Raw genomic sequence first — 27,544 nt, forward strand, 5'->3', positions numbered from 1 at the left:
CTAAGGTCTGGGTGAACATTTTGCCATCATCCTTCCCCTCCTGACATTTGGCTAGTGGTGCATGAAGGGAGGATAGCACAGGTTAGCTCAGAGACCTGACATGCTCCTTTAGGAACATCTCTCTCTCTCCCTCTGTCTTTCTGTGTCTCTCTCCCCCTCTGTGCTGGCACTGCAACACTGATCGGGAAAGCCATATGGCAGGTAACAAACCAAGGACAGGCTTCATGTCCACACTGTGCCGCGGCTCAGGCACCCTGCCACCTCATGTAAAGAGCTCATCTGATTTGGCTCTGTATTCTAGGGAAGTATGCAGCGCAGAGTTCAGTGTAAATATGACACAAGTGTTACTGAAGCTGCACCATCACCGGCTCGGTGGTGTGAATAGCAGTTCAGAGTGGTCTCATGGCTGCAGAGTCAGCAGTGAATATCACCGTCACACCAACTGGGAATGACAAAGGCCTTAGGCAGATTGACAATCGCTGCTGTTGCGTACAGTGGCTCTGTGAAAGCCCAGCACAGCAGTGTGTAGGAAAAGCAATGCTTTGTTCTCAGTAGGTTGTTAAAAGGAGTCTTGTCTAGTGATCGTAACAATTACATAACCGCCACTATCTTTTAACTGTGCGGGAGAAATGCGATGAGTCTGATGAAATCTGCAGCATTTCTTTGTTGGAAGTTTAAAAATAGCTCAGAGTGGAATCCATTGTTTCTGCAAATCAATTAGTTGAGCCTCTTGCCACAAATAAAAGAAGCTGTCATCTATGAAGTGTGAAGTGCAACAACTGCAGGTTCAGAAATGCAGTCCAAGTTTCACAGAGAACACAGGCAATAGCCTGGCTTTCCCAGTGTGGTCAGATGGGAGAACAGTGGTACCATTTTATCTCTTACACCGCCTTATCAACAAACTCCAGTCAACGATTAAAATCCTCTGGGGACAGTTCTACAAACTCAGAGAAGTGACCTTGCTTACTTTATGGTTCCCTAACTGGAGCGTTTTCCACAAAGTCCCTGAGCAGTGAATCAATACTGCAAAGATGAAAGTAAAGGGGAAGCTACAGTATGTTTGGCTCCTTTGACAAATGAAGCTACAACAGCTGAGGGACATTTATCCTGTTCTCTTCTGCCATCTAGTGGTGTCATAGTGCACGTGACTTCTAAATACAACAACGGTACATCGATCAGACTGAAGGTGATTATGTCTCACCTCTTTGATTTATAGCTGTCTGATGAGTAAACTCATAGGTGCTAATGTCCATGTAAAGAATTTGTTCATGCCCAACTGTCTTCTCTGTGTTTGATTTTACTTTAGGGTTAGGATTTTACTTTACTTCAAACAGGACACCTATTGTTAAAATAGGGCTAATTAATGTAACGTAAAAAAAAATGTCAAATGTAGTGTTTCAGTGTTTTTATAGTTTGAGAGAGCAATATAATGTAAAGTCAATAATGCAGAGAACTATTGTCTCATGCAGCACTGAACAAAAAAAATCCTAACTGAACTCCAAGGTGCATGGGATGTGAAGATGGAGGATTGTTATGAGGAGGATGCAAAAGAGGACACGAGGGGAAAAAGATTTACCACCTTGTCCTTTAAGCAGCCCACACTCAGAGACGATGTGTTGCTGGTTGTCTGACATCACTGCAGGTGGACAGTTGTGTATTTGTGTTGGAGGCCCAGTGTTATTGATAAATCAGTCAGTGTAATCAGTTCAGTGGACCTTTTCAAAATTCAAACTATAAGACAGTTTTCTGCTTTACAACCTATATTGGTGGGCGATCCAACCCATTTACTAAAAATTACATTTACTTTAAATTAAATTTTCCCAAAGCATTATCAACTTGCACAAACTTTAGGCCAGCTTCAGAGAGATAACTTTTACTTATTGCTTTAAAAAAAAAAAAAAAATCCTTAACTTAAAAGTGTTGGATGTGAGACTTCACAAGACCAACCACAGAAAAAGTTTATCTGTCTCTGCATCACTCAATGACAGTAACGCACTTTGACAATAAAATGAAAAATTACATCTGACTAAATGTTCGGTTTTATGTCTCTGAAATTTGATTTTTCTTAATAAAATAATAGCTCCCTGGAATGCAGGAGATATAGTCAATTGGAAAAAAAACAAAACAAAAAAAAAAACTTGGTGTACTATAGAAAACGGTCAGTAGTAATCGTGAAATCTTATTTATAAGCTGCAAACATAATGAACAGTTCGATGAAGAGCATGTAGGTGCAGGGTTGACCTCAATGAAGGAAAAAGGTAAGATGTCATTTAGAGTGAAAGGGGCAATGAGGGAGAAGAAAGGAAATGGAACAGGAAGTGCAGGGGAGGAGGAGGCCGGAGGTTGGTGTCCATCCCCCTGAGCCCCATTCTCTTCCTCTCGCTCCTCCCTCCTCTCATTCCTCATCCCCTCTCCTGCCGGCTCTCTTTTCCTCTTGATATTTTTCTTCCATGGATTCCTTACACATGACTTCCTCTGACCCCTTCATTCAAAGAATTATTCCATCCTCCTCTCAGCTCCATCCATCTTTTCCCTCATAAGTGGCAAACCAATGCCACAAAATACTCCCTGTCTTCATTCGCCTTCTGTGATCAGAGCCACCATGCCTCTGAAACTTGTTGGTATCAATCTGTCACTGGAGCAAATTCAGACATATTTGATTCAGTTTAGTTAACTTAAATCAAATACAAGAACATCTGGTGATATTGTTGCAAATCCAGAAATCCCAGATTACAAAAAGCCTCTGTGGACCGTTAGAGTAATTACTGGTTATCTTTTACAAGGTGTAACCGGAGCCAAGCAGACAGTGTCTCCCCTCGTGACACCCAGCGAGTCCTCACTTTGTCCCAATCTGTTCCTTTAGATGTACAGCCCGCCTCCTTCCACCTGTCTCCCATTCTTCCTTTCTAATCAGGCGTCCCTGCCAATCAATTTGATCACCATGACAACATTTCGCATGACACCCCCTCCAAACATCACCGCCACCGCTGCCACCACCCGCCCCTATAAAACAAAAAGAAAACACATACACACAAAAAAAAAACAGAAGCTGAATTCCGTCAGCTCAGGATTGATGAGGGGGAGTCCTGTCAACGGACAGATTAGATTAGGACTGAAGCACACACACACACACGCACACACACACACACACACACACACACACACACAACACAACACAACACAACACAACACAACACAACACAACACAACACAGCTCAGAGGCAGCAGGTGCTTTTGGTTAAACCTTAATTACATGATCTCTGATTTCTCTAATTGATATGGTAATGACTATGTAATTAATGCAAAAGCAGAAATACCAGCAGCTCTCCTAATGAATGAATTTATTTGATTAGATATCCTCCTGCATATTTATGCATGCTGCTATACAGAGGACAGGGAGGCATATAAAACTGTTGTTCGTGGTTGTTGTCACAGTGTTGCTACTGCTGGCATACCCTGACTACAACACTGCATGTAACAGAATTTAACACACATACACACACATACACACATACACATACATACATACATACATACATACATACATACATACATACATACATACATATATATATACACACACACATATATGTAAAAACAAATGAACTGCTTGCAACAAATCATGAAAAGAGAAATGCTGCAACTAAAGAAGTACTGTACTTCTTACAGTGCAAATGTTTCTAGTAAGAGCACTTAAGATTGAAGGAAAAGAAAAAGCTCTGCTCTTTCACAGGTAGGTGGCGCTATGGGGCTGCCTCACACACACATACACTTACTCACTCACACGCACACAGGACAGCCACAGTTTGCATGAATGAAGATGATCACGAATAGCACTGATGCATACTCTGGAATTTGAAAAACATTAATTAAGTTGCCATTATGCCGATATGTTTTGGTTTGAAGAACACACATATACACACACACATGCCATCACTATCTCACACACACACACACACACACACACACACACACACACACACACACACACACACAGAGAGCTATAACTTCATCATTTGGTAAAAGGTCAACTGTGACAACTAGATGTGACCCAACAGCAATTACTCTCTGCCCTCCTACCCCCCCTGAAAATGTTGCAGGGAGAGAGGAGGGCGGATATTTCGGGAGAGACTCCAGTGTGACAAGTCACCTTTTGGGGATGAGAAATCATTTCTCCTGCTCACATCGACTTTAATGGATGTCTCCATATGTCTTCTCCCCTTCTCTTGTGAGATATCTGGAAGGATGTTTTGTGGGGAAGGCAAGTGAAAGCACATGTGGACCCTGACCAGGTGTGAAGAGCAGAGACCTCAGCCTTCTCCCATCTTTCACTTAGCCATATCCACACCACCCAGACACTACTCTGACAGCTGATCTGGACACTACTGTACCTGTCTCTCCTATTCAGTCTGCAGCAGGTTGCAAAAGAGAGAAATGAAATTTAAAACAGACAGGGCTGACAGGTACCACACAGGCTGATGTGAGGTAATGGTGTCAGTTTTATGGTTATAGAATTAACAGCAGTCCAACAGAAAAATTGGACATTTGCCACATTGATATAATCTTTTCTTTTTACCTTTGGATGTTTTTAAATGGGGCTTTGATAAAAAAGATCAATAGTACTTCATCTACATCTCATGAAAGGACACAGTACCTTGGTTTCTCTCTCAAGTGAGCATCCATGTAAAGACAGAAAGAGCCTTTTCCACTTTGAGAAGGAAATAAAAACATCCCTGCTGTCCAGACATTTCCACAAAAAGTGAGTTAGAATCTTGTTTTTTTCTCAAAGCAATCTGACTTAAACAATTCCGTGAAGAATGTGTGTTTGGTATGCACATACCGCACGTTCAAACCCGTTTAAAAAGTGAAGGGAAAAATGATCCCATGAACTACTCAGGTGATCTTCCCAAAACATGACACCTGGCTCGACATGGGCGTGGTTGACGTTTACTCTGGGCAAAGACCATACGCCAAAAGCGACACAAGTTATGAAGATATCAATCAAAACAACAGCGAAACACTGAATAAAACTTTCCACAAACACGGTTTTGGATAAGCTGCTTTCTAATTCCATTTGGTGAAGCGCACATTTCACGACGTGCTTTGCTAGCAGAGACAGACAGGAGAGCAGCTAATACCATTAATGAACGGCGGAGAGCTAGTTGGGTAACTAACTTACCTCTGAATAATGTGTTTCTTACGGGGCCACTCGGGCCACGGTTGATGGATGGCCTTACAGAAGCCGGGTCAATTAGCCAGGCTGGATTTCCCTCCATGTCGGCTGCAAACAGCACGGGGAAAGCTCCAACCTCTGTCACGCGGCCTGGCTGTAATTAATCACCGGTGTGGGGCCTTCTCACCTCACACTGCCGCGCGCACAAACAGCCAATACGTACGTTTGGCCCAAATTACATCCCCGTTCGTCTAATCTGGCTAATTGTCAATATTATACCCAGAGGAGGAGAAAGATCGTGATATAAAAACTCTTACCTACCGACAAAAAGACCAGTCCTCCTGCGCAGTTTGCAAAGACAAACCTGATGTTTTGCAAATGTACTAACAAGGCAGACCTAAGAAATAAAATAAAAAGTGAGACAATGAGAGGCAGGTAGGCCTACGCAAAATTAGAACAGTAAACTAAAACAGGAAGTTGGTCACACCAAATTTCACTGGCACAAAAAACTCCATCTCCATCTCAACTCTCGAGTATAATGTTTACTAACGCTTTTAATGCACATACAGTAAAACTGCTCTATGTTAAATTATGACCAGAAACCCTGTCCATATAAAGTGCTATTGATCAATGACTGATCTAAATCTACATAAATAAATAAGAACTCATACATTTAACATTATAAAACTTATCAGGTTTGATAAAGTGTTCGATGCAAGATCAGAAACGTGATCTGAGCATCATCGGAGGAACATATAATGACTTTTAAAATGTAATTTTAAATTTAAAAAAAGCTATTACTGTGCAGTTTCTCTCTCTCTCTCTCTCTCTCTCTCTCTCTCTCTCTCTCTCTCTCTCTCTCTCTCTCTCTTTACACACACACAAAGACACACATACACACACACACTTAACGCCCAGGTACACAAAGCACAGATTGAGAGGCAGGGACAGAGACATCACTGTGTTCACAGAACACACTCCTGTGGTGTGGACAAAAGCAGCAGGCTGACAGATGAGGTTTGTGTCTGGGGGCAGGGGAGCTATGTGTTGCTGCTACTGTGCTCTGCGTGTGTGTTTGTGTTTTGTTGCTTATGCATATGTGCATGCATGCATGTCTGAGTATGTGTGTGCACCTATATGTGACTGTGCATGTGTGTGTGTGTTTACATGTGTGTATATATGTGTATGTTGTTGGGGGGGTGGTCTCATGGGGCAGCTCTGTGTCTGTCCCATCTGCCACCCCACTCTACTGACACCCAAGGGAATGGCAGAAGGGGTGGGGGATTCATTTTGGAAAAAGGAATCGGGGTCCAGTGGACTAATGGGCAACAATGCAGGTTTTACTGACCGGCCAAAAGCAAAGGACACTGGCTGGGTGTGTGGAAACCAATCTATTTGACAAAACAGTGGGCCTCCCCTGTCAAGCTCTGCCTCAGTCTGCCTAATAAGGCACACCCCTGAAAATTATGCCTCAAATGAGAAGGGGGTGCACTGTATTTTACACACACACACACACACACACACACACACACACACACACACACACACACACACACACACATACACACTCAGACGTTGCATACACCCGGGGCTAATGTCAGCCTAATGCATGTCCATGCTGTGGCCGGAGGGCTAATTGGGTATATAAACACAAACACATCCCTTGAGAGGCAAGAGGGGAAGGGTGTATTTTGTGCTATATGCTCCTCCTATTGTAAGGAAGACAATGCTGTAACTTAAACATGGAGACTCATCAGTACTTTATCTGTACCGATAATGAAAGATGACATGGTTTTTGCTCTCATATGCCCTGCTGCTAGATGCTCTTTTGAAGCTGTGCGTGCAGTGTGATGTGGAACGACTTGGTGGCAGGTGGCATCTCATCCTGTCTTTATCCAAACTGTGATCATGAAGACAGTAAATGGCGCCGCTGCAGCCACTACAGCAACAACAAAACAGTCATGTGGAAAAGGAGCATATGGCTCCTGCACCACTGGGCAGAAGGAGTGCTCAGCAAGATGAATGCTGAGGTGCCGGCAACAAAGCTGACTTTAACTTGTCAAATTAACAGCATATCAAAAGAGAGAGAGAGGGAGAGTGGGAGGGATGAGGAGGAAGAGGCAGCAGCCTGAGCTTTTTTGACAAGTGCTACTTGATGATGACAAAGACGGCACAGAGAGAAGCAGCGACTTGCTGTCGAGGTCAGATCACAGACAGACACTGTCACATGTTTGAAGTCCTGGTGTCTCTAACTGTCACTGAGTAGAGTTACACTGTTTGTCCATACATGTCTCATACAAACACACACACAAATGCATCCACTGGGTGCTACCCTGCCATTGCGTCCACTGCTTTGAGCGCTATGTTAATGAAACAGTTGCTGTTTCCTGGCATAACATTAATTACCCGATCAAAATAGAGTGGGTAATTAACTGCCCTTCTTTACCAGTGCTAATTACATTAGCAGAGAAGGGTCATTTGAGGGGAGCAAAGGAGAGGTGAGAACGAAAGACAGGATGAAGCGGTACCAAACAAAGACTGGAAAACAAGGCAGTGGTGAGGCTCTTGCCTACGTGTGTGTGTGTGTGTGTGTGTGTGTGTGTGTGTGTGTGTGTGTGTTTTAAGAGAGAGAAAGAGACAGAGAGGAGGAGGCCACGTTGGAGGGAGACTCATGTGTTTCTCACTCGGGGCCCCCAGAGGCTTGGTCCTTAGAGAAAAGCAGGCTTATTGGAGAGGAGAGAGATGGGGGGAGGAGGGTGTTGTTGTTTATCTTGACATGCTCTACTCAGTCTTTAACGCTCGCATCACAATTAAGATGCTGTGGCTCATCAGCTATGTATACAAAAAGTGTAGCAAACTGCACGAGCACACAGGTGATGGGCACAGACAAAAATAGATCCAGAAGAACCTTGAAATTTGGAGCCTTATAGGAAAATCTGGATGTCCTGGAAATTAGATAATACAGAGTGTGTGAAAATACTTGTGTCGTAATTCCCTTCTGCACACAGTTAAAAAGAAACCACCAAGACAAGTCAGAATTTAATCCAATGTAAGAACTAAAACAAGTTAAAGCAGCATCAGTGGTTTCTTTTTCTCATTTGTTTTATTTGGAGCACAAAATATAATTACACCTTGAGATATACAAATCACATTTGCACCATTTTTTGTTCCGTTTCAAAGAAAGATGGCTTCAAAAAACATAATATTAAATTGCTAATAATTTTTAAATAAATAAAATTAACCAAACTCTAAACAAAACAAATTTGCAAACGTCACATACTCTTTGTGTTCTTTGTTTTCACGTCCTGAGAATGAAGTTTGTGTTGTGATGACAAAAATCAATGAGTAAGAACAGCATGATATGGGTTAATGAACACCTAATACGCCCCGTTCTTTTCTACTGAGCAGTTGTGCTTTCATTTACTCTACTGCATAGTGACTAGAGACCTGTGCTGGGTTGAGACATTTAAAAGGATGCTGTAAAATCTATAAGTTGTAGTCATATACATTTAAATTTGCAATGTGGAATTAAATAATATCAGGGCATCGGTGTGACAAAGCATGCATTATAAGTGAAATTAAAAAGGATAAGGCTAACTAACATTTTTCCTTTACACAAGGACAATAACCCTCTTTAACTGTGGGACTTTGTTATGCAAGAACCTGCAAACAGGGGATGTTTTAGTCCAAATAACTGAGTTCATCTTCTTCACCAAAAAAATCCATTCCCTCTGATTCTGCAAATTCATTGGCAATTGTTGAGATAACTTCATTTCAGTAACAGTTGGAAAAGGACCACTTTATAAAAACACATTTATATTATTCCCTAAACTAACTATAATAAGTTAAATTGCTTGTTCTTAAATAAATCAATATATGAATTCCTTTAGTAATAACCCTTGAGACAAAGAGTTCTCCCTTGTAAAACCGTAGAGATCAGAACAAAAAATAAAGGGTCTATTTTTCTGGAATGTAAATTGTCTTCAAAAAGTCTACTAGAAAAAAACCTCTCGCTAACTCACAGACAGTGTACACACATGCCATTGAAGGTGTCCATACACAGACAAAATAGCACCCTGCTTTTTAGAGCTGCAACATTATTTCAGAGTTGTCCGTCATCCAGCAGCGCTCCCACAACGCGTCCTGTGCCCTCTCTGGTGAAGGTTTGGGCGGGTGTTGGAAGAATCGAATACTGCACGTGATAGCAGGCCAGAGGTCAATACAGATGCTTTTGAAGCTTGAGGTGAAAACAGGACCGGTTCTCCTGTTTCCTTTCAAAATGCAGATGCTTCATTACACAAAACAGCAGTAATATGGTCCAGTCTGGTGCTGTTAGCTAAGGAGCTTGGTCTGTCTGTAGCTGAGGGTGGAGTAATCTCCTCTGCCTCTGGAGTAGATGGCTGGTCTTTGGACATTTTTCGTACCCCGTCCCGTTCATCCACATGGATGAAAAAGGGACTAAGAAATGGCGGGAGGGGGTTGGGGGTTGGGGGCTCAGGGAGGAAAGTGATACATGGTCACTAGTGAACAATTTTCCATTCTCCCTGCCCTCTCAGTGCCAAAAGAGGGGCTAAGTGAAGCAGTGGTCTGGGGTAGATTGGGGTGGGTGCTTTGCTACATCGGGGGAACAACCAGGCCCGTCATCGCTGGAGAGAAAAAAATATACAAAATCTATGATTCTAATCAATCAGGTCTTGCATTAATGTACATCCAGCAACTGTTCTCTGTCTTGTTCAGTCATAGCTTTCGAGTGGTTAGTATGAGGGGTTAGACTGCATTCGTAAGTTCAGACAGGGGGGTCAGATAGTGAGTTGGGTGGCTACCTCTGAAGCTGTTCCCCCCTGAGGCAGGGCAGGCAGGGGAGGGAGAGCCCTGGGGCCTGAGGACAGGAGCAAAAGCACTCTTCTGTTTAGCAGCAGACGGGAAGGAGGAGAAAGGCAAGAGAGACGATGAGGAGCTGGAGCTTCCCGGTATAGTGGGGCTGGAGGGCATTACTGCGGAACAGAGAGCAACAGTCAGTCTCAAGTCTGATCAGCAGTGCGGGGTAAATTAACAAACACTTTTAGAGACAATTAGAGAGCACATGAGGTCTTACTATAGGGTGAGCCTGTGGGGGAGGCACTGCTGAAACCAGGAGAACCAGGAACTCCTAGGCTGGTCATGGGAACTGTCCCATAGCCTCCGGTCATCCCGCCGCCGCCGTAGCTCGACTGCTGAGGAGTGGAGGCTGATGGGTAACCCCTAGGTGACAAACTGCTGGAGTTTCGAATGTAACCTGGATGGAAAATGTTGAGTCAGATCTGAGCTTCATTTGTGGAAAAAAAAAAAACAGAAGCAGGGAATATAGTTTGGCTCTTTCTGCTCACCTTGGCTGCTCTGTCCTGGCTCCCCGATGCTAACGCCTAACTGAGAGGGGTAGGAGCCCAGACCCATGACACTGCCGTGGGCTGGTGAGCTTGGCAGCGCCTGCAGCTGACTGTGAGGACGGGGAACACTGTAAAGTGCCTCGGCGATGTCAGCTGCACGTTTCAGCAGCATGTCCTGCAGGAGATCAAATGCAACTGTCAAAATTGGTTCAATGAGAGATGATGCAGTTTGGTTAGGTGGCTCTGCTGACGGTTGTCCAACTGCTGCTTGCATTCAAGTGTTTGTTATAAACGCACATATCTGAGCACAGGGAGTCAGCTGCCAAACAGTCACTTGGCTGCCACAAACTACTAGTGCGCTACAATGTTTGCATACTGTTTATCTTATGGGCTTTTTTTTTTTTTTTGACAGCATACAGCTGAGCCACTGCAAAGCTTTTCAAAACAATCCCTGCTCAGAACTGTATTATCATTTATAGGAATTTAACAAATAAATAAAGCCGTCTAAATATTAATTCTGGTGGATTACCGGGGTCACAGAGGTTTCAAATCTCTGTAATTTAATTTTTTTTCATACAGTACTGGATTGACTGGAAAGCTATTGATTGAACAGTTAATGGGCTAAAACAAAATCAGTGATGTAGTCTGTTAAATATCTGCCTGTTCTCTGAATATGTCATGTGTCTTTACCTGATTACTATGTGGATTTCCATACAGGGCCTCCACAAGATCTGCAGCTCTTTTCAGGAGGATCTCCTACAAGGAACAGAATTTATTACATTAATATCTTAATAAGAGTAGTGTGCAAAGTTCCTTGACAAGTAGTAATGAGCATGGCAAGATCTTTTATTTAAGAGTCTCTCACCTTAGCTAGTTTCTCTGGATCACCAGGATGTCGAGGGATGACCTTCTGAAGACGCTGGAAGCCATAGTCTATAGTTGGTTCATTTAGAGCTAGGAAACATAAAGTACACCAAACCTCAGTCACACTTCATCAAAACCTAAAATTTAAAATTCCTCAGACTGTGGATAAAATGGGCAAAAAGAGCACAACGCGTTGTCTTAATACCTGTGTAGATGAAGCGTCCAGGAGCTCCCTTGCAGAACTGTTTAGATTTATAAGACAATGTGACCTCCACAACCCCGGGGATGTGTCGAGGAGGCGTCTGGACACGGATAGCGTGTGGTGTGATCAGCTGAAGATACAGCACAGAAATTGTGTCACAAAACAGCAACAAATGATTCCTTCCCATGCCTTGTAAATATTTAGGCTAACACAATACTGTGGAAAGATTCATTTATGTAGACTCCCCATAAATCATCTAAATAATGAGACAAGCCATATGCTATATATATCATTTCAAACTGTGCTTTAGACTGTATCATTAGTGAGATGTTTTGAAGACAATTCCTACCTCACTCCACACCAGCATGCTGCCAAACACCACCTGCAGCCCGTCAAAGAAGTTCTCCCCGATGACGATGACCATGGCCCCGCCGGTGGTCCAGCCCTCACTGGGACTGATGGCTTTGATACACGGGGTAGCTGGATAGGAGAGCAAAGCAAGATTTACTGTGAGGGTTTCAAAACGGGACACAAGAATTGGAAAAAATAGAGGATGATAGCATGTGTTTGTAATGGGTGTCTCAGGAAGAATGTGTTGATGGTGCTCTTTAGTTTAGGCTTTAGTCTTAAGTTCTGATGTTTAAAGCAAAACAAAAAAAAGTTTAGGTTAAAAAGCTTGCATTATTTCATTTCTACTTTAACTCATTTTTATTCATGGGGTGGCGTTTATCCATGGATAACGCCACAAATTGCAACACGATGAACAGGGAGTTAGAAAAGATCCATATCAAATGTCAAGAAGTCACAGAATCTGAAAGCAAGGCAGTCATCTATAACAGTGAAAAAAAAGCTATGCAAAAATACAGGCTACAAAGACACAGGCAAGGTGCTGAAATAAGTGTAAAATGATTTAAATCTAACTTGAGTAAAAAATGTTGTAGTATTATTTACATAATGTACTTAAAGTATCACAAGAAGAACTAACAAGAGAAAAATGGCCCCAGGGTTATTCTATATATCATAGTATTGGATTATTATTTTTGTTATGTTGTAGCTAACCAATATGGAGTAATTGTGAATAACTTCGTATACCCCTGGGTAATTAATTCTATAACAGTCCATCATATGTTTTGTATGTTGAATATTAACAAGAAAGTACAATGTAAACTACAGGTATCTCTGAATTGTACTTAAGTACACTACTTGAGTAAATGTTTGGAGATACATATGACTAGTTGACCTACAGCTGGTTAAATTATGTTTTAAATTGATTTAAGATCAGATACTATGTTTATTTTATATATTTAATTAATGCATCAATTAGCTCAGTTAATGACTTCAGTAGCATCACTGGTAATGTTTGATATATCATGGTGATTATAAATGGACATTAAGCAACCTGCTATTGGATTTCTATGGATGACTCTGTACAATGTTTCTGAACGTGAATGATGAAGCAGACACGTAGTGAAATAAAAAAGATAAATGGGGTGTGACATTGTAGCGTTGCACTGTCAGTGTTTTACCATATTCCATAGTATTCTCAGCAGACTCGCCTGGCTCCAGTCTGCGGGCTCTCCGGCCGTGTTTTGAGTTGTTGTGAACGAACATGTTGTCAGACACTGCTAGGACATGGCCGTCTACACACACAGTGCTGGACAGGACCACCTGATAGAGAGGACGAGAGCCAAGAGGAAGATGCATGAGTGTAGATGCACGACTTGGACAGCACGCTGCGAGTCACAGTCTCCGGTTACCGCAGCAAAATCCCTGAGCAACAATTTGTTTCGGCATACAGGTGATAGTAATATTTCTCAATATGTAATGTGACATCTCTGGGATCTCCATAATATGTCTGCATTCTGGCGATGACACTGCTCATACACCCCTCCACTCCTCCATCAGGTCTCCATATGGCCTCTCCGCCGCCTCTTGCCTAACTTTTTGATTCATACAGCATGCAGCAGGCTCATCGTTGTCTCCTCCTGATCCTTCAATGACACCAAACATATGGACGAAATCTCCCATTTTAGCCGGCCGTTAAAGCAGTGGATGATATATAGTGGTCCTAATTTGATTTTCTGGCCACAGCATGTGTGTGTCCTTTCCCACATCTGCCTTGCATGGCTGACACACATATAATTAATGAGAGGATACTTGTAGGTTTTTCTCTTTGGATATTTATGAGTGTCGATGTGATACTATTTCTGAAAATGATAATGAGTTTGAGTGTGTGTTTACGAACATGTTTTTGAGAGTTAGAGGGAATGGGTCAGTGAGAAAAAGTTAATTAAATAGTAAACCATAAATATTTTATGCATCTTCAGAAAATCAGACAGCGAAGATAAAATCTTGCACTCCCTTCGAAATAAAACACCTGGCAGTAATTTTGCAGGTGAAGGAACATGAGAAAGAAAAGGAGAAAAAGCATATGTGCTATAGGTGGTGGAAAGGAAGGGGAACTTAAAGGAAAATAACTGTAAATTATCGATCAAGCAGCAGGCTCCAGTCCAGCTCTGATCACCTTTTAACCCAGAGATGAGAGTCCTGTGTGCTCATAACTTCTCAGCATGCGTCCCATAGCAGGAGTTAAAGCAAACATGGCTGAAGACCGGGGGAGCTCGAAGAGGAGGAAAGGACGGAGGGTTTGCTGGGAGAAGGAGAATGCCAGACAGGGGCCGCTGGTGCTGAAAGACGGCAGAGGAAGTGAGGCGGGAGTGTCCCTCGTGACCACTTCCTGGGTCACGGAGCATGACCTCCTCCATCTGGAGCCAATCACTCAATTTTTGACAACTTCCTGAAACACCTCAACCTATTTCCTGCACCCCAGCACCCCAATGACCAAGTCTCCCACATATCTAACTTCTTTCGTTTGTCTTTCCATCTCTCTGACTTATTGATTTTTAACTTTCACTTCTAACTCCCCCCACTATGTCTTCGGTTGGAAAAACTTTTCCAGAGCTTCACTATATGAGAACATAAACTCGACTTAGAACAGACTGGACAAGAAATTAATTATTCAATCGTTCTGTAAGGATGGAGGGGCACCCACCTTCCCTCTTTCCGTACACACACAAGCATACACATACATTTTTTTTTTTTTTTTTCATACCTGAAATCTCCTCATATCCCTTGGGTTTCCTGCTGTCTTCAGACAATTCTGGTTACATTTCAGGAAAAACTTCAAGAAAAACCTGCAAAGGTAAATAAGAGGACACGTGTTTGTACATCAGCAACTAAGAAATCACATGAAAGAACCATGTATATGATTATTTGGAACCCTGCAACACACTCGCAGTCAAAGGAGACAGTCATTATTTTTTAGAGACAAGCATGGCGCGTGCACATGAGTGTGTGTGTGTGTGTTTGTGCATATCTATATGATTACAGCTCTGACATCAATCCCAGTTGTTTAGCTTAGTATTAAAGTCAATGTTATTACACTTTAAATCAAGTGATGAGAATCTGAAGCACAGTCCAGTGAAAAGCACTGCTGTGTTTCAAAGTAAACTGGAGACAGTGATGTATGCCAGGGGACTCAGGGGACCATGGTATCCCGCAATGCTGTGTTTGAACCCCCACATGGGAATGGAGAGGGAAACGAAGTAGAGACAACTACAGAGAAAGTGAAATGAGGAGGTGGAAAGAGGAAGGTAGTGATAGAGGCACAGGATTTGGTATGGACATGAATTGTGTTTTCAAGTATATATGTCTCATTACGTATGTGAGCTTACTTTTGAGTGTGATAGAGTGTGGAGACAGAGAGGGAGTGAGGGGTGCTGATAGCCCCTGCTACACCAAAAGAAACCTGAGAGAAGGTGGAATAAATAGGAGCGAGGGAGACTATGGAGAGAGACTCCAAATCCCAGGTGTACACAGTTCGGCAACACAGCCCGCTGCCATGGCAACGAAGCTCTGCCGCAATCCCAAAGTCCCCATGCTGAGAGGCAAAGACAGCGAAGGGAAAGAGAAGGCAACAACAAGAAACACATTCCAACACTGAAATACAGCGAGGAGGGAGGAGAGAGACTTGGCAAGGTGAGATGCAGGAAAGTATATCAAGAGTGCAGGTGCAGACGAGGGTGAGAAGAACCACACAAATCTCATGTAGAGGAGAATTTAGACAGACGATGTATGTTAAAGCAAAAGAAAAGAAAAATGAGCTTGGAAATGATGCAGGGTTGAGATATAATTATGGCAACTGTCAAATATATAGCCCTGAAACCAGATGTCCACTGCACTTCACAGTGAACACAGTTCTGTCTTGCCTATGAAAAACACATCCATTAATGTTCCAATTAAACAAACAACAACAGTGCAGAAGAAAAATGCTGCAGAGGGAGGCCGCGGTTTTGGGCTACATGGGTAGCTCCAATCCCACCCACACTGTGCTCTCTGCAAATATAAGTCATCCTAATGGAGAGCGGTTGTTTGGAGAGGAACTTCATATTGGCCCCACAGCCCTGAACCCTCCCATCGAATACTAATCTCTCCCTCATTCTGTCAGCTTTTATTCACTATTCTTCCATCACTCGCTCCAGCTTCCTCCCTTGCGAACAGGACCTGGCTTGCAACTAGCTCTCAGTTCCAACAGTGTGTCCAATATTTCTTGATTTGAGCTATTTCATCGGAGGACAATCAATATTGTTGTTGGCAGAGGGTGATTATAATTTATCAGTGAGAGCTCGGACCTCCAACCTCAAAGCTGCACTAAACTTCAGATCGGGGTGGAAACATGTAAAAGGACACATCTGCGCCTCTCCCACTTCCTCCTTCCATTTCTTTCCTCATCGATGTCTGACTCTGTCAGCCTTCCTTACATCTGCCTGCTGGACACCATGACGGAAGCTTCACTGGATTTAAACACTATATATTTGTGGAAGGCACGAGGAAAGTAATACTGTTAGTTTCTTGACTCTGAAAAGAGACCACAATCAAAAGTGTTCTATTTCATTTTACTGCCTCCTTTGAGGGTCATACAATATGTGCATTATATCCTGGGCAATGATTCTTACATTATGGCTCATTATGGCTATAGCAGTCATATATAAGAGGGTAATTCACAATGCACAGGAACCATATTTTTGATTTAATAACCATGTACATGGTCTGGTTGTGGTTTGGTAACACTAGTTTCCTTGCCACTTCCATTTTTGGCTACTTAAAGGTCATCTAACCAGCAGTCATCACTCATTTCACTGATGAACATGATATATCTGTACAGCAGTGATGCTTCAGATAGTGAAATCACAACCCTAATTGAGAGGTTGTCTACATCCATCTCAGGCTTTGTGCACTTTCTGAGGGTTCTTGACCTTGTTTGTTGACTTCTTCTCATCATTCCCTGTTTGTATGACACCAGATGCCTCACATACACATACACACACACACACACACACACACACACACAGAAACACGCATTCACATGCATGCATGCACACTCTAATACATTGACACCCCCACCTTTGCCCCCCTCCCAAAAACCCATTGAGTCAACTTTTCACCCCCCTCAGTTCGGACGCACACAGCTGCAAATGCTGAAATTAAAGCGAGACATTGACGCATATATTAGCATGCATTAGCCGCTTCCCCCTGCCCACTTAACATGCAAATCTCCCAGCCCCGTCGCCTCGCACCTTCTGCCACACATTCATTTGCTGAATTATAATTAGACTAATCTTGCATAATTAATAAGAAGTCGAGGACCCTCTGTTTTTTATCCCCTCCTCTATTGTGGTTGCAGAAGTTTAATATTGCTGTTGTTTGTTTTTGTTTTGGTAATGTAATACACCCACACACCTCCCCATCCACAGGGAAGAGATGAGCAGAGCATGCAAAGAATCGGAGGTGATTTTCATGTCACAGGGAAATTGCAAAGAAAGGCTTTTTTCAAAGAACTCCACTAGCTTTAGCGTGTTTATATTTAATGTGCGCCTTGTTCTGTACATTTACAGAATATTCCCTTCTATAATGCAGGTGTAAAATAGTGCTTCTGTTTGATTAAAACACTGTCATGGGAGTAACATAGTGTGATAAAGCTAATGGGAAACAGGGTTCAACTTCATACGTCATACATGTCCATGATAATGATTATTTTTGTAAAATAAATTTTATAAAGCCGGGGAACAAGCACAAGTGGCATTGATTTCTAACAAAATGTGACACCAAAACTTGATGAGTGCAATTTCACATAATCTGCTTTGGTCAGCAATTGAAACCGAGTTTTATCTTCTACAACACCTACCCCTTCAGAGGCGCACTTAAAACAGGAAACACAAACAAAACATAGACCCGAGTCTTAAACCTTGGGATCATTTTCCACTGCGGCACCACAGGGAGTCTGTTTTTTCTTTTCTGTCTTCACTTCTGCATCTCTGTCAAAGCCTCCTATCCCTTTTGTCTGCATCTGCTTCAGTTCCCAAGACTAAACACAGGCCTCGCGGCGTGAAGCAGCCATCCCAATGGTGACAACTTGCTTAACTAAAATTAGTTCAACGACCAACCAGAAAGTCATGACACTAAAAACAATAAAAGAGATGCAGCTTTTTGTAAAATTTCACTCCTCATTGTGGATGATCAGTTTCACATTTCTCAGTCCATGGGGCATCTGTTACACATAAGTGTTACTCACCATGTTTTACATATGGACCTAATCATGCAGTGAGCACCTAAGCAGCACAGGACCCCTAACAAAAATTTTCATTGGCATTCATCAGCACTAATCACTGTTGACATAAACTGCATTTTCACATAGACATAAAACACATCGCCCTCTGTGCTCATTGTAAATGAAGGTTTACTGGTAGCAACGGCTCTTGAAGCATGTGAGCAGGCGATGCAAAAGGTTTAAAAGCAGAGTTCAAGTTAGTTAGCAGCACAGCTAGAAAACTTTCACCACGCCTTTCCTTTTCTGGGGTTGCCTTCGGCCTTCAAATTTTTGGTTTAGTGCACAGGCAGATGACAAATTTATGTGTTAATACTAAAATATGGGAGGAAAAATTTGAGGGAAAGAATGAGGAGGATGACATTGTCATCATTTTTGTTCAGCAGACGTGGATGCCCCGCTGCTCAGGCATAAGGAAAAGAAGTGAGGAAGCGTGAGCACAAAGAGGTGGAGACCGGAAAAAGAGATGCTCCTCTTCATCCCCTTCATACTGTACATGTAACCCCTGCTCCACTCCATAATGCCTAATAGATAGCAGGTGTAGGAAATCCAAAGAGACTGCACAACAAGAAAAAGAGGAAGAAGAGGAAAGGCAGAGACAGAGGAAGAGAGGGAGAATGTTGATGTCTTGTATTCAGGGCCATCACTCATCAAACATCCCCTCCACCACCATCACCCTGAAAAAACAAAACAGTGTCCTGACATCGCAGTGGAGGGGAGCCGAGGGGAGGGCAAGGGAGTGAAGGAGGGAGGCAGGGAGGAAAATTAGGAAACCAGATGTGGAGCATTAAAACATACTGACATGCTGAGGGCCTTCCTCTGCCACACTCACACACTGAGAGCACTAACTCATACAGCAGGCCCAGATACATGCACGTATGCATGTATATGTCACACACAGGCTGTACAAGCCACACACACACACACACACAAACACATGCATGAGTTCACAGAAAAATACACAAAGATAAACACTGACTTACAAGCAACCATGTGTGCACAATCAATCATGCAAACTTATACACATTAGCAAAAATGATGCCTCAAAAACAAAAGTCATAGATGTGCTGGGTGGTTTTTAATAAAGCATGAATGTAATGGGCCAAAAAATGGCGTAGCTTATGGCTGTGGACGAGGATTTGGATAAACCGCTGTTGACCCAAGAATGTTTCACGCCAAGGCACAGATCTACAGATGGGTCGTCATGCATCAGTGTATGGATATGCATCCAATTAGTACATGTACCCAGACCGAGGAAAGGCTAGGGGGGAGGGATGGAGGTGTTTTGTTTTCCTCCATGGGGAGAGCTGTGTTTGGGGGATGGAGTGGGGAGGTGAGGGGGGAGGAGGGGGGGGGTTAGTAATAAATACCCCTGGACCCAGGTCCCCTGGCAGACTGGAAGCTAGACTGGTCACCAGGGTTAACACCCGGGGCACATGACCTTTGACACTGCTAATGGGGCACAGAAAACCGTCCACGAACTGATACCCCCTTTGTCGCATACCACCACAGGACCTTTCACACCAGTCCTCCCAGTACGACCACCACCCCCCACCCCTATCCTAAAACATACAGGGAAATCTCTGGCATCAACTTCACTCGCTTTTCATGAGCAAACATCACAGAGTCAAACTGACTCCGTATTCGTCTTTCTCCTTTTTTGCAGCTTTTATAATGCACACTACAGATACAGCTACTTTACATTTTTACAAAACTCTATGCACCTATTAGCAAGTGACTGGTCACTACATTACCCTGATGTCTAATAGTCTCTCAGTGGCGTCAGTACTTATCTTGAATGAGCTGGTAGACTTTAAACAACATCTGCACCCACATGCTGACACGCTCCTCAGACCAGCAAAGTGAAATCCACTGATGAAGGAAGTACTCATATATTTCATTTGAGTAAAGATACCAATACAAGAGTGTAACAATACTCTACTACTCACTACAAGTACAAGTCTTACATTCAAAATGTCACTCAAGTAAAAGTACAGACATATTATCAGCACAATGTGCTCTAAGTACTGAAAGTAAAAGTACTTTTACAAAGTAGGGTGTTATTATATTATTTCAGATGCATAAGTGCTTATGAACCATTCCCATGTTGCAGCTAAGGTTTAGTTCATTTTAAGCCCATTGTGTACCTTTTGGTATTTGGTATTTGAATCTGTAAAAACCGATGATATTATATAAGTTGTATAAGTTGATTGTGTGTTTTAAATGTAAAATTCTAAAAAAAAAAATAAATAAATAAATAAAAAAAGTAAAGTCCCTCAAAACTTAAATACAATAAACTAGTTCAGTAAATGTCTGTAGTTACGTTCCTCCACTGATGAAATACCATGGTTAAGTAGGACTGAGTTTCAAACCTCAAGACTATTTTGGTTTTGAAAATAAACTATACAAAAGTTGGAATCGAATGGTCAGATTCATAGACGTGTTTCCTTGTTCTTTAATCAGATAATTCCTGATTTAAACAATATTTTTGCGTTTTTTAAGTTTAAGATTTAAGTTTAAGTTTTCAAGTTTCCTCCTTTTCTAAATATAACAAGAATAACAGCGCCAAAAAAAAAAGAAGATATCTATCTTATTGATGAGTGGTGAGAGAACCAGTGAGTAAATCATGTCCTGGTAATGTCAGGTAGACAGTGAGCACATGGGGGAAGCTCTTTATGAATTTGCCTGGTGGACTGGCTGCGCCCCTCCTGGCCTCTTCTTCATTGCCTCCCAGGCTGGTTTCACCCCTGCAACCTCAGCCCCGGCCTATCCCGCCTCTAAACTTGAGAACTGTGACAAAGCCAAACATTTAAACCACTAGCGCTGATTTATAGAGTTGGGCAGCGCTGTAAAACCCTCAGGCTTGCCACCGCAAAAAGTGACTGAGGCCCGGCAGAGCTGAGAGGAAAGGAGGTGCTGGAAGGAGGAAAGTGGAATGATGGGAAGGGTACACAAGAGGCACTTGAGTGTTTCAACAAGGTTTCTCCTGGGTGCTTAAGTGCTTTACTGCATAACCTCTTTCTAGCTGCTAAATGTGCATTTCAACAATTTCAAATGAATGAATGTTTCAGTCTCCCAAGCTTAGCTCAGCCATAGATTGCATACAAAGCTTGGCCACATGGGACCGCGGTCAGCCTGCCAAATAGATGGATATGGATAGATATTCAGAGTCTAGAGAGCATGAATTCACAACCAGGACAGGGAATAGAAGTCCCATCAGTGGCCTGACCTCTCCCAGCATGCTTGGTGTGTCCTGAGGGACGAGGATTCAAAATATACTCTCATAACTGTCAGATGGAACGCAGAGCACCCTGTACAGCTGAATAGATTTCAAACATACAAGAAGGTCATCTGCAATACACTTGCTTTTTTATACCCTTTCAATCAATCAATCACTAATCAGATTTACCAATAACATGGGTATATCAAAGCTCGACCCGAACCTTCCTCTGAGAAGAACAATGAATCTGGGATGGATGCCACCAAGAGGGCTAGGAGTGGAGAGTGAAGCAACAACAGAAGGAGAAGAGATGTCTTCTTAATTAGCCAGTAATGATAAGATCTGACAAACAACATCTGTTTCCAGAAAGAGAGAGGAGAGGGGGGAGCAGAGAGGGAGAGAGAAGGAGAGGACGGGAGAGAGGGATAGGAAGGAAGATGAGAGAGAGCGAGAGAGAAAAGCGGCTGAGAAACCTGTGAAGCCTAGACAACAGGGACCTGCTTGTACGAAAGTAAAGGGGGAGCGGAGGGGATGTGTAAGGGAGGGAACGCTGTGTAGCGTGACACAATAGAAGAACGGAGGATGAGAAGTATAACAGAAGTGAGAGAAAGACAGACAGGGGAGAGAAATCTGACAGGGTTGAAGGAGTCGAAGAGCCAGGACGAATATGACAGACAGAGGGAGGAAAACAGATCAAAATGAGAGAAAAGGGGGGAGAGATAGACAGACGCAGAGAAGGTGAACTGGATAATAGTGCTGGAGGGAGAGAGGAACGTGGAACGTGTGAAAACATGGGAATGGAATCGCTCAGAGGTCCAGGGTGCTGTAATTTACTGTCCGTGGCTAATACACAGCAAATGTGTGGAGCTGAGCTGAGGACCGGCAGAGGAGAAGGGGAGCTGGGTTGATAGGGGGGCTGAAGGGAGGGCATGCAGACTGTTGGGGCTCTCAGCATGCCTGCTGGGAGCCTGTCAGCAGTCACATCACCCCCTGCCCTCAGCACTGACAGATTCATCAGGACCATTGCACACACACACGCACACTGACAAAGATTATAGTGACACTGCAATTGTTAAATTGCTGTTCCTGTTTTTCTTTGATTTATATTTTCCTCCATGATGAGGAAAACACAGCATCTGTTGCATCAACGATTCGGGCAGCAAAGCACAAAAGAGCCAGCACTGACTCCTGCTTCTCTTTAAGTTTGTGTGCTGCATTTCAGTACACATGTTTACATTACACGCCCTAGCATATTCTTCTGTCAGCATGGAGTAATTAAAAGAAGTTTTTAAAAATGTATCTACATAATATTCCAGCCTTAGTTGCTTTTCCAATGGACCACAGGATGAATAGCTGTTGCCTCAAACCTAAGTCAATAGGGAAACTTAATCAGATTTTAATACTGATTTTAATACTGCAGATGTGTAAATATTAGTGTTATGAGGTGGTTTCAAAAAGTGAACGGTGGGGAGTTTTAGAGGAATCTAACTCCTGGGAGAAATACTGCGTAGTGTGTCCAGATTCCAGATCAACAGACAAACAAACAAACATGGTGGCTTGCGGGGCCGGCCCAGCACCAGGGGGCATTGTTAAGTCATTAGTGAAATTTAAGACCTTAACAGAGGAGGATGACCGATCCCAGTTACACACACACACACACACACACACACACACACACACACACACACACACACACACACACACACCCTCACAGAAACTGAGCCAAAGAAAACAGCCCCTGTACCTAAATACCATGGTTAACTGGCCTCTGACTCCACACCCACACACACACACACACACACACACACACATACACATGAGATCCTGATTTCACTGATACAAGATCCCCTTACAAAATATAAATGGCAAATGCAGGAATTTCACATGAAAAGTAAACCCACAGACAACCGATTCCAACGTCACACACACACACACACACACATAACCACACATTGCTCACTTGCTTGCAAAGTGAAGTGCCTCTAAATCACGCTAATCTGCCCCCTTCTGATCCTCTGAGTGCCCCTACTTAATCTCTACACTGCTCAACCAAAGGTGAACCCTATTAGTGGCCAGACAAATGGGAGGGTTTGCCCTGGCTACTCTGGGAGTACGAGGCCTTTCAGACTGCCATTGAGCTGCAGCTCAAAACTTCTACCACCACCACCACCACCACCACCACCACCACCCCCACCATCCCCTCTGCATCCCACCCACTCACACAAGTCCCCCTGCTGTTCCTCCACATTAGCCCATTGGAAGTCCATTCCCATTTCCTGTCAAAACATTTCTTTGCTGCTCTCTGTTTCCGACTGCCCCCTCTGTAGGCTCTCAAAGAAAACAAACCAGGCCTACTTCTGATGTCAGGGTTCAAGCCACAACAGCCAACAATGGCCAAAGCAGAGCAAAGGTGACCAAACACAAACTCGGCTCATAACCTACCACTCATTATACACTTCCTGTGCAAACTGGAGGCCGGGATCTTCCCAGTTCACATGAGACCACGTCGCAGGGCGCTCGAGCCACACAGAAAGGTCCCTGAACTCATTTTCACCAGTCTAACTCTGAGTGGGGCTCTCACTGTTTGAAGCACTACCTGTCAGTGAATTTGATATTCTAGACATTGCATCGTCTCTCCCTGTCTATCTTTGTGTCATTCTCTCCCTTGCATTGCCCCAAGGGAGGAGCCATCCCCACGGTCCTGTGCCAGCTGCTCAGTGGTCCAGCCTGCGTGCCGCTCCGCTGTGTGAGGCGGTGTGCACTGGAGCCTCAGGGCCCTGTCGCCACGCTGCATGGCCCCCTGCATGAGGGGCTCGCTGACAGGGGGTCTGGAGGGACCGGACAGTACTAGCCCACCAGGGAGAGACCTGTGACAGTAGACTGAGGGGACCAATGTCTCTGACTTTGTCTCCCTGCATGTATGTATGTGTGACGGACAGGTAATTCATGCATACATATTAATATCTGCATCTATGTAATGTGGATGACTGTGAGTGCAAACCAGTAGTTTTACGGCCTGGTCATTGTCTTCAGTGAATATCAACAGCAACTGTGAAGCAGAGTTTGCTTATGATATGGCAAGTGTATGTGAAACCCAACATAAAGCAACACTATAAAATTCAGATGTTTCTGAAACCAAGTGTGCAGCGCATATTGACCTGCAGGTAACATATCAATATACTGTAACTCATGCTACAGTAACACTTAACTACACCTGGTGAAACTCATACACCACGAAGTAAACTGTCGGCACATTAATGTCAAAAACATGGATGACGGCTTGGTAAGAGCAGAGTGCAATAACACACCCTGAGATGTGTGGAAGAACACCATAACACCAACCAGAGGGATGTTCCTCACCTCCACCTCATCCCTTATGTTCTTATGGATGAACAGCTCATCATTTATTATAGCTCACATATGGAAAGCGTAACTGCCTAGTCAGCTTGTCCTGGCTAAATAAAGACACTACATATAGTGTTCCTTAATGTATGTAAGGACATGTTGTGATGCAGATTGTGTATTTAAAACCTTTCTCTTCTTGCCAAGAAAATGTAGAGCTTTTGATTTCTAGGCCACATGTCTACATAAATCTTCATTGGGCATCAGATTCACAATATAATTTACCATCTTTACACCACGGCCACATGCAGCAGCACTCAAAAAGGGACCAAATCACAAACAACAATTACATGATCAAAAACCTAAAAATAAATCCCTCTTTTTATTTGATTTTGAGGCTTTCCTGCAACTATCCAGCTCCTACCATCATAAATACTGTTCAGCGCTAACAAGCAAAGTCACTAGCAGCACCAACCACTCTTGATGGTTGCAACAACGACTTTGCCAAAATCATCTGCAGCTCTCTCTGCAGGCAAAGGCTCAAACTGAGCACAAGAAAAAAGGCACCTCCTCCACATCCTCTGTAAGTTGGATGACAGTTACAGTCCAACAACAGTTCTTCTGAGGTCTCACATCAAAACTGATATATAAAAAATATAAAAGGCAAAGTATAAACTCAAAGCTATTTGACGGCATTTTTTAAATCATTTCTTGACAAGGAGATCTGATAGTTTAGATTGTAAATTATATTGAATTGTGATTTTTTTTAATTGTATCATTCAGAAATCACCCGATCATGGCGCTGCCCCTGACTATCTTCAGAAAATCCATCTTGAAATAATGAGACAGAAAAGGTAGAACCACATGCCAGTATCAACACAGAGAGCTATGAGCTCCACTTTACAGCTACAGGAGAATCTTACACGGGAAGTATGAGAAACAATCTCCTAAAATGATATTGTTGTCTCGCACATAAAACTCTCAAGTGTATATATGATGACCTAACAGAGCGACTTGGCGGCAGAACTTGAGTATGCATCTGGGAAAGGGGAGGAATTCGACCCCTGACACAGTCCAAAAAATGTTGCTGCATTTATTCTTTGGCTGATAGTTTAATGTTCTTTTCCCAAAGACTTCTTTGCAGCTTCTATTTTCTTTTTTGGTTGCGGATGAAGAATGAGGAGGAGGCCGTCGTTCTCCACAATCAGTAGTATGACGAAAAAGTTTCTGGGCTGCTGTAAGAACAGGTAGGCGGCGGTGAAAAATGACATTCAAGAAGCAAAGAGGGAAACAGCCTCAGTCGTTATATATTGTTATTTTTTAAAATTTGTTTAAGATGGGCAGGCATAAACAGCTGGATGGACTAACATTGAAACAGATGGTCAGACTGATTCTCTGAGACATCACTGTGGCCGAGAGCAGACATTTACATACAGCAACAAATGATATCTGAATAGTTTATTGTCAAACTGTCCAGACAGTGTTAATCCATAAAGAAAAACATAGTTTAACTGTACTGCAGAACTGAGACTGTGTGCACCTGTGTTTGTGTATTACCATACTGTAAGATGTCTTTTCACAGGAAAAATTGGTTTCAGAATTAATATCAGCATAATGAATTAACAACTAATGACTGCAATAATAAACATTCAACTGGGGAATTTTGTAATTGAGCTGAAACTGAAGCAATGTACATCGATTAGTGCTGAAAGAAAAAAGAAAAAAACAAAACAAAACACGGCACTGACTAGTTGAAAACAAACCTGTGATACACACATATAACTAGAAACAAGACTACAAACAGATCAATAAAACCCACAACCTAAGATTAAGACTAATGGATTCCTCTTGGAGCCGAGCATCTGAAGTCAAGCCATTTCCCAGGACAACTAATCATCGTTTAAATCGTAAAATGATGAACTCAGAAAGCAAAATTAATTGCTAAAAAGAAAAATAAAACACAAAACTATAAAAAACTACAACATTTTCTTTTTTTTATCTCAGTATTCAAGAATCAAAACCTACATGAATATTTCTGAGTCTTTGGGAGTTCTTTTGAGTCTGGGGGAGGGAAGAGCCATATTGACAACATTGGAAAATTCCTATTGATTATTCTTCTTTTCTCTGAGCACCGGCTTGTTAAAAAAGACCCCTCTTGGAAACACAATCAATTAGTGAGATAGTGCTTGCCATTGATCACCCCCCTCCACCTCATAAGGCTCTTGCCTCACGATGGATCCCTCCACACACACGCCTTATGACCAACTATTGATCTCAGCTTCTCAGCCAAATATAAAAGCACACACTCACAGTGAGAGCTGACCCCTCACATACAAACCACGCAGTCTAATACTAATACTGACATCTGCTTGTCTCCATTGTAAACCCATGGTTCACTCATAAATACAGAGGCCAGCTTTGGCCCAGAACCAATATAGTTTCTCAGAGGTCAGAGGTCAGCATGACAATAATGCCACCATTAAAAGATCTGCCTGAGTTAACACTGAGAACCCTCAGCACAGAGAAGCTTTACGCAGTAAAAGCAACAAAGATTGGTGAAAAATACCTGTATTATACAAGGGGCTGATTTTATTTTTTGTTTGACTTGTTTTTGATAGGGTAAAGGGTTAAAAACTGATGAAAGCAGCAAAACGCCCCTTTTGAGGGTTTTTTTGGTTGATAAATTACCTCAAAAAAATCAAGTGATCACAAA

At 42.8% G+C, this 27,544-nt stretch overlaps 1 protein-coding gene across 4 annotated transcripts in view; it reads right to left on the reverse strand.

Annotated features, from left to right (window-relative positions):
- Window positions 1-8,257: 8,257 nt before the first annotated feature.
- ebf2 (EBF transcription factor 2) overlaps window positions 8,258-27,544 on the reverse strand; it is a 30,296-nt gene continuing 11,009 nt past the window's right edge. For 2 of the 4 annotated variants that reach the window (XM_023410700.2, XM_023410699.2), the window contains exons 7-16: window positions 14,718-14,799; window positions 13,132-13,273; window positions 11,955-12,085; window positions 11,609-11,735; window positions 11,405-11,493; window positions 11,230-11,295; window positions 10,540-10,714; window positions 10,269-10,448; window positions 9,997-10,167; window positions 8,258-9,819 (exon numbers count right to left, since the gene is read on the reverse strand). In XM_023410700.2, the coding sequence (XP_023266468.1) occupies window positions 9,788-9,819; window positions 9,997-10,167; window positions 10,269-10,448; window positions 10,540-10,714; window positions 11,230-11,295; window positions 11,405-11,493; window positions 11,609-11,735; window positions 11,955-12,085; window positions 13,132-13,273; window positions 14,718-14,799 (1,195 nt within the window). In that variant the 3' untranslated portion in view covers window positions 8,258-9,787. Of the gene's footprint in view, window positions 10,168-10,268; window positions 10,449-10,539; window positions 10,715-11,229; window positions 11,296-11,404; window positions 11,494-11,608; window positions 11,736-11,954; window positions 12,086-13,131; window positions 13,274-14,717; window positions 14,800-27,544 lie in introns of all 4 variants that reach the window. The other 2 variants (XM_023410698.2, XM_023410696.2) reach the window with 1 other exon arrangement.

This window comes from Seriola lalandi, unplaced genomic scaffold, assembly GCF_002814215.2.
Source record: "Seriola lalandi dorsalis isolate HSWRI2012SDOR001 ecotype SW California unplaced genomic scaffold, Sedor1 jcf7180002054427, whole genome shotgun sequence".
Taxonomy (NCBI): domain Eukaryota; kingdom Metazoa; phylum Chordata; class Actinopteri; order Carangiformes; family Carangidae; genus Seriola; species Seriola lalandi.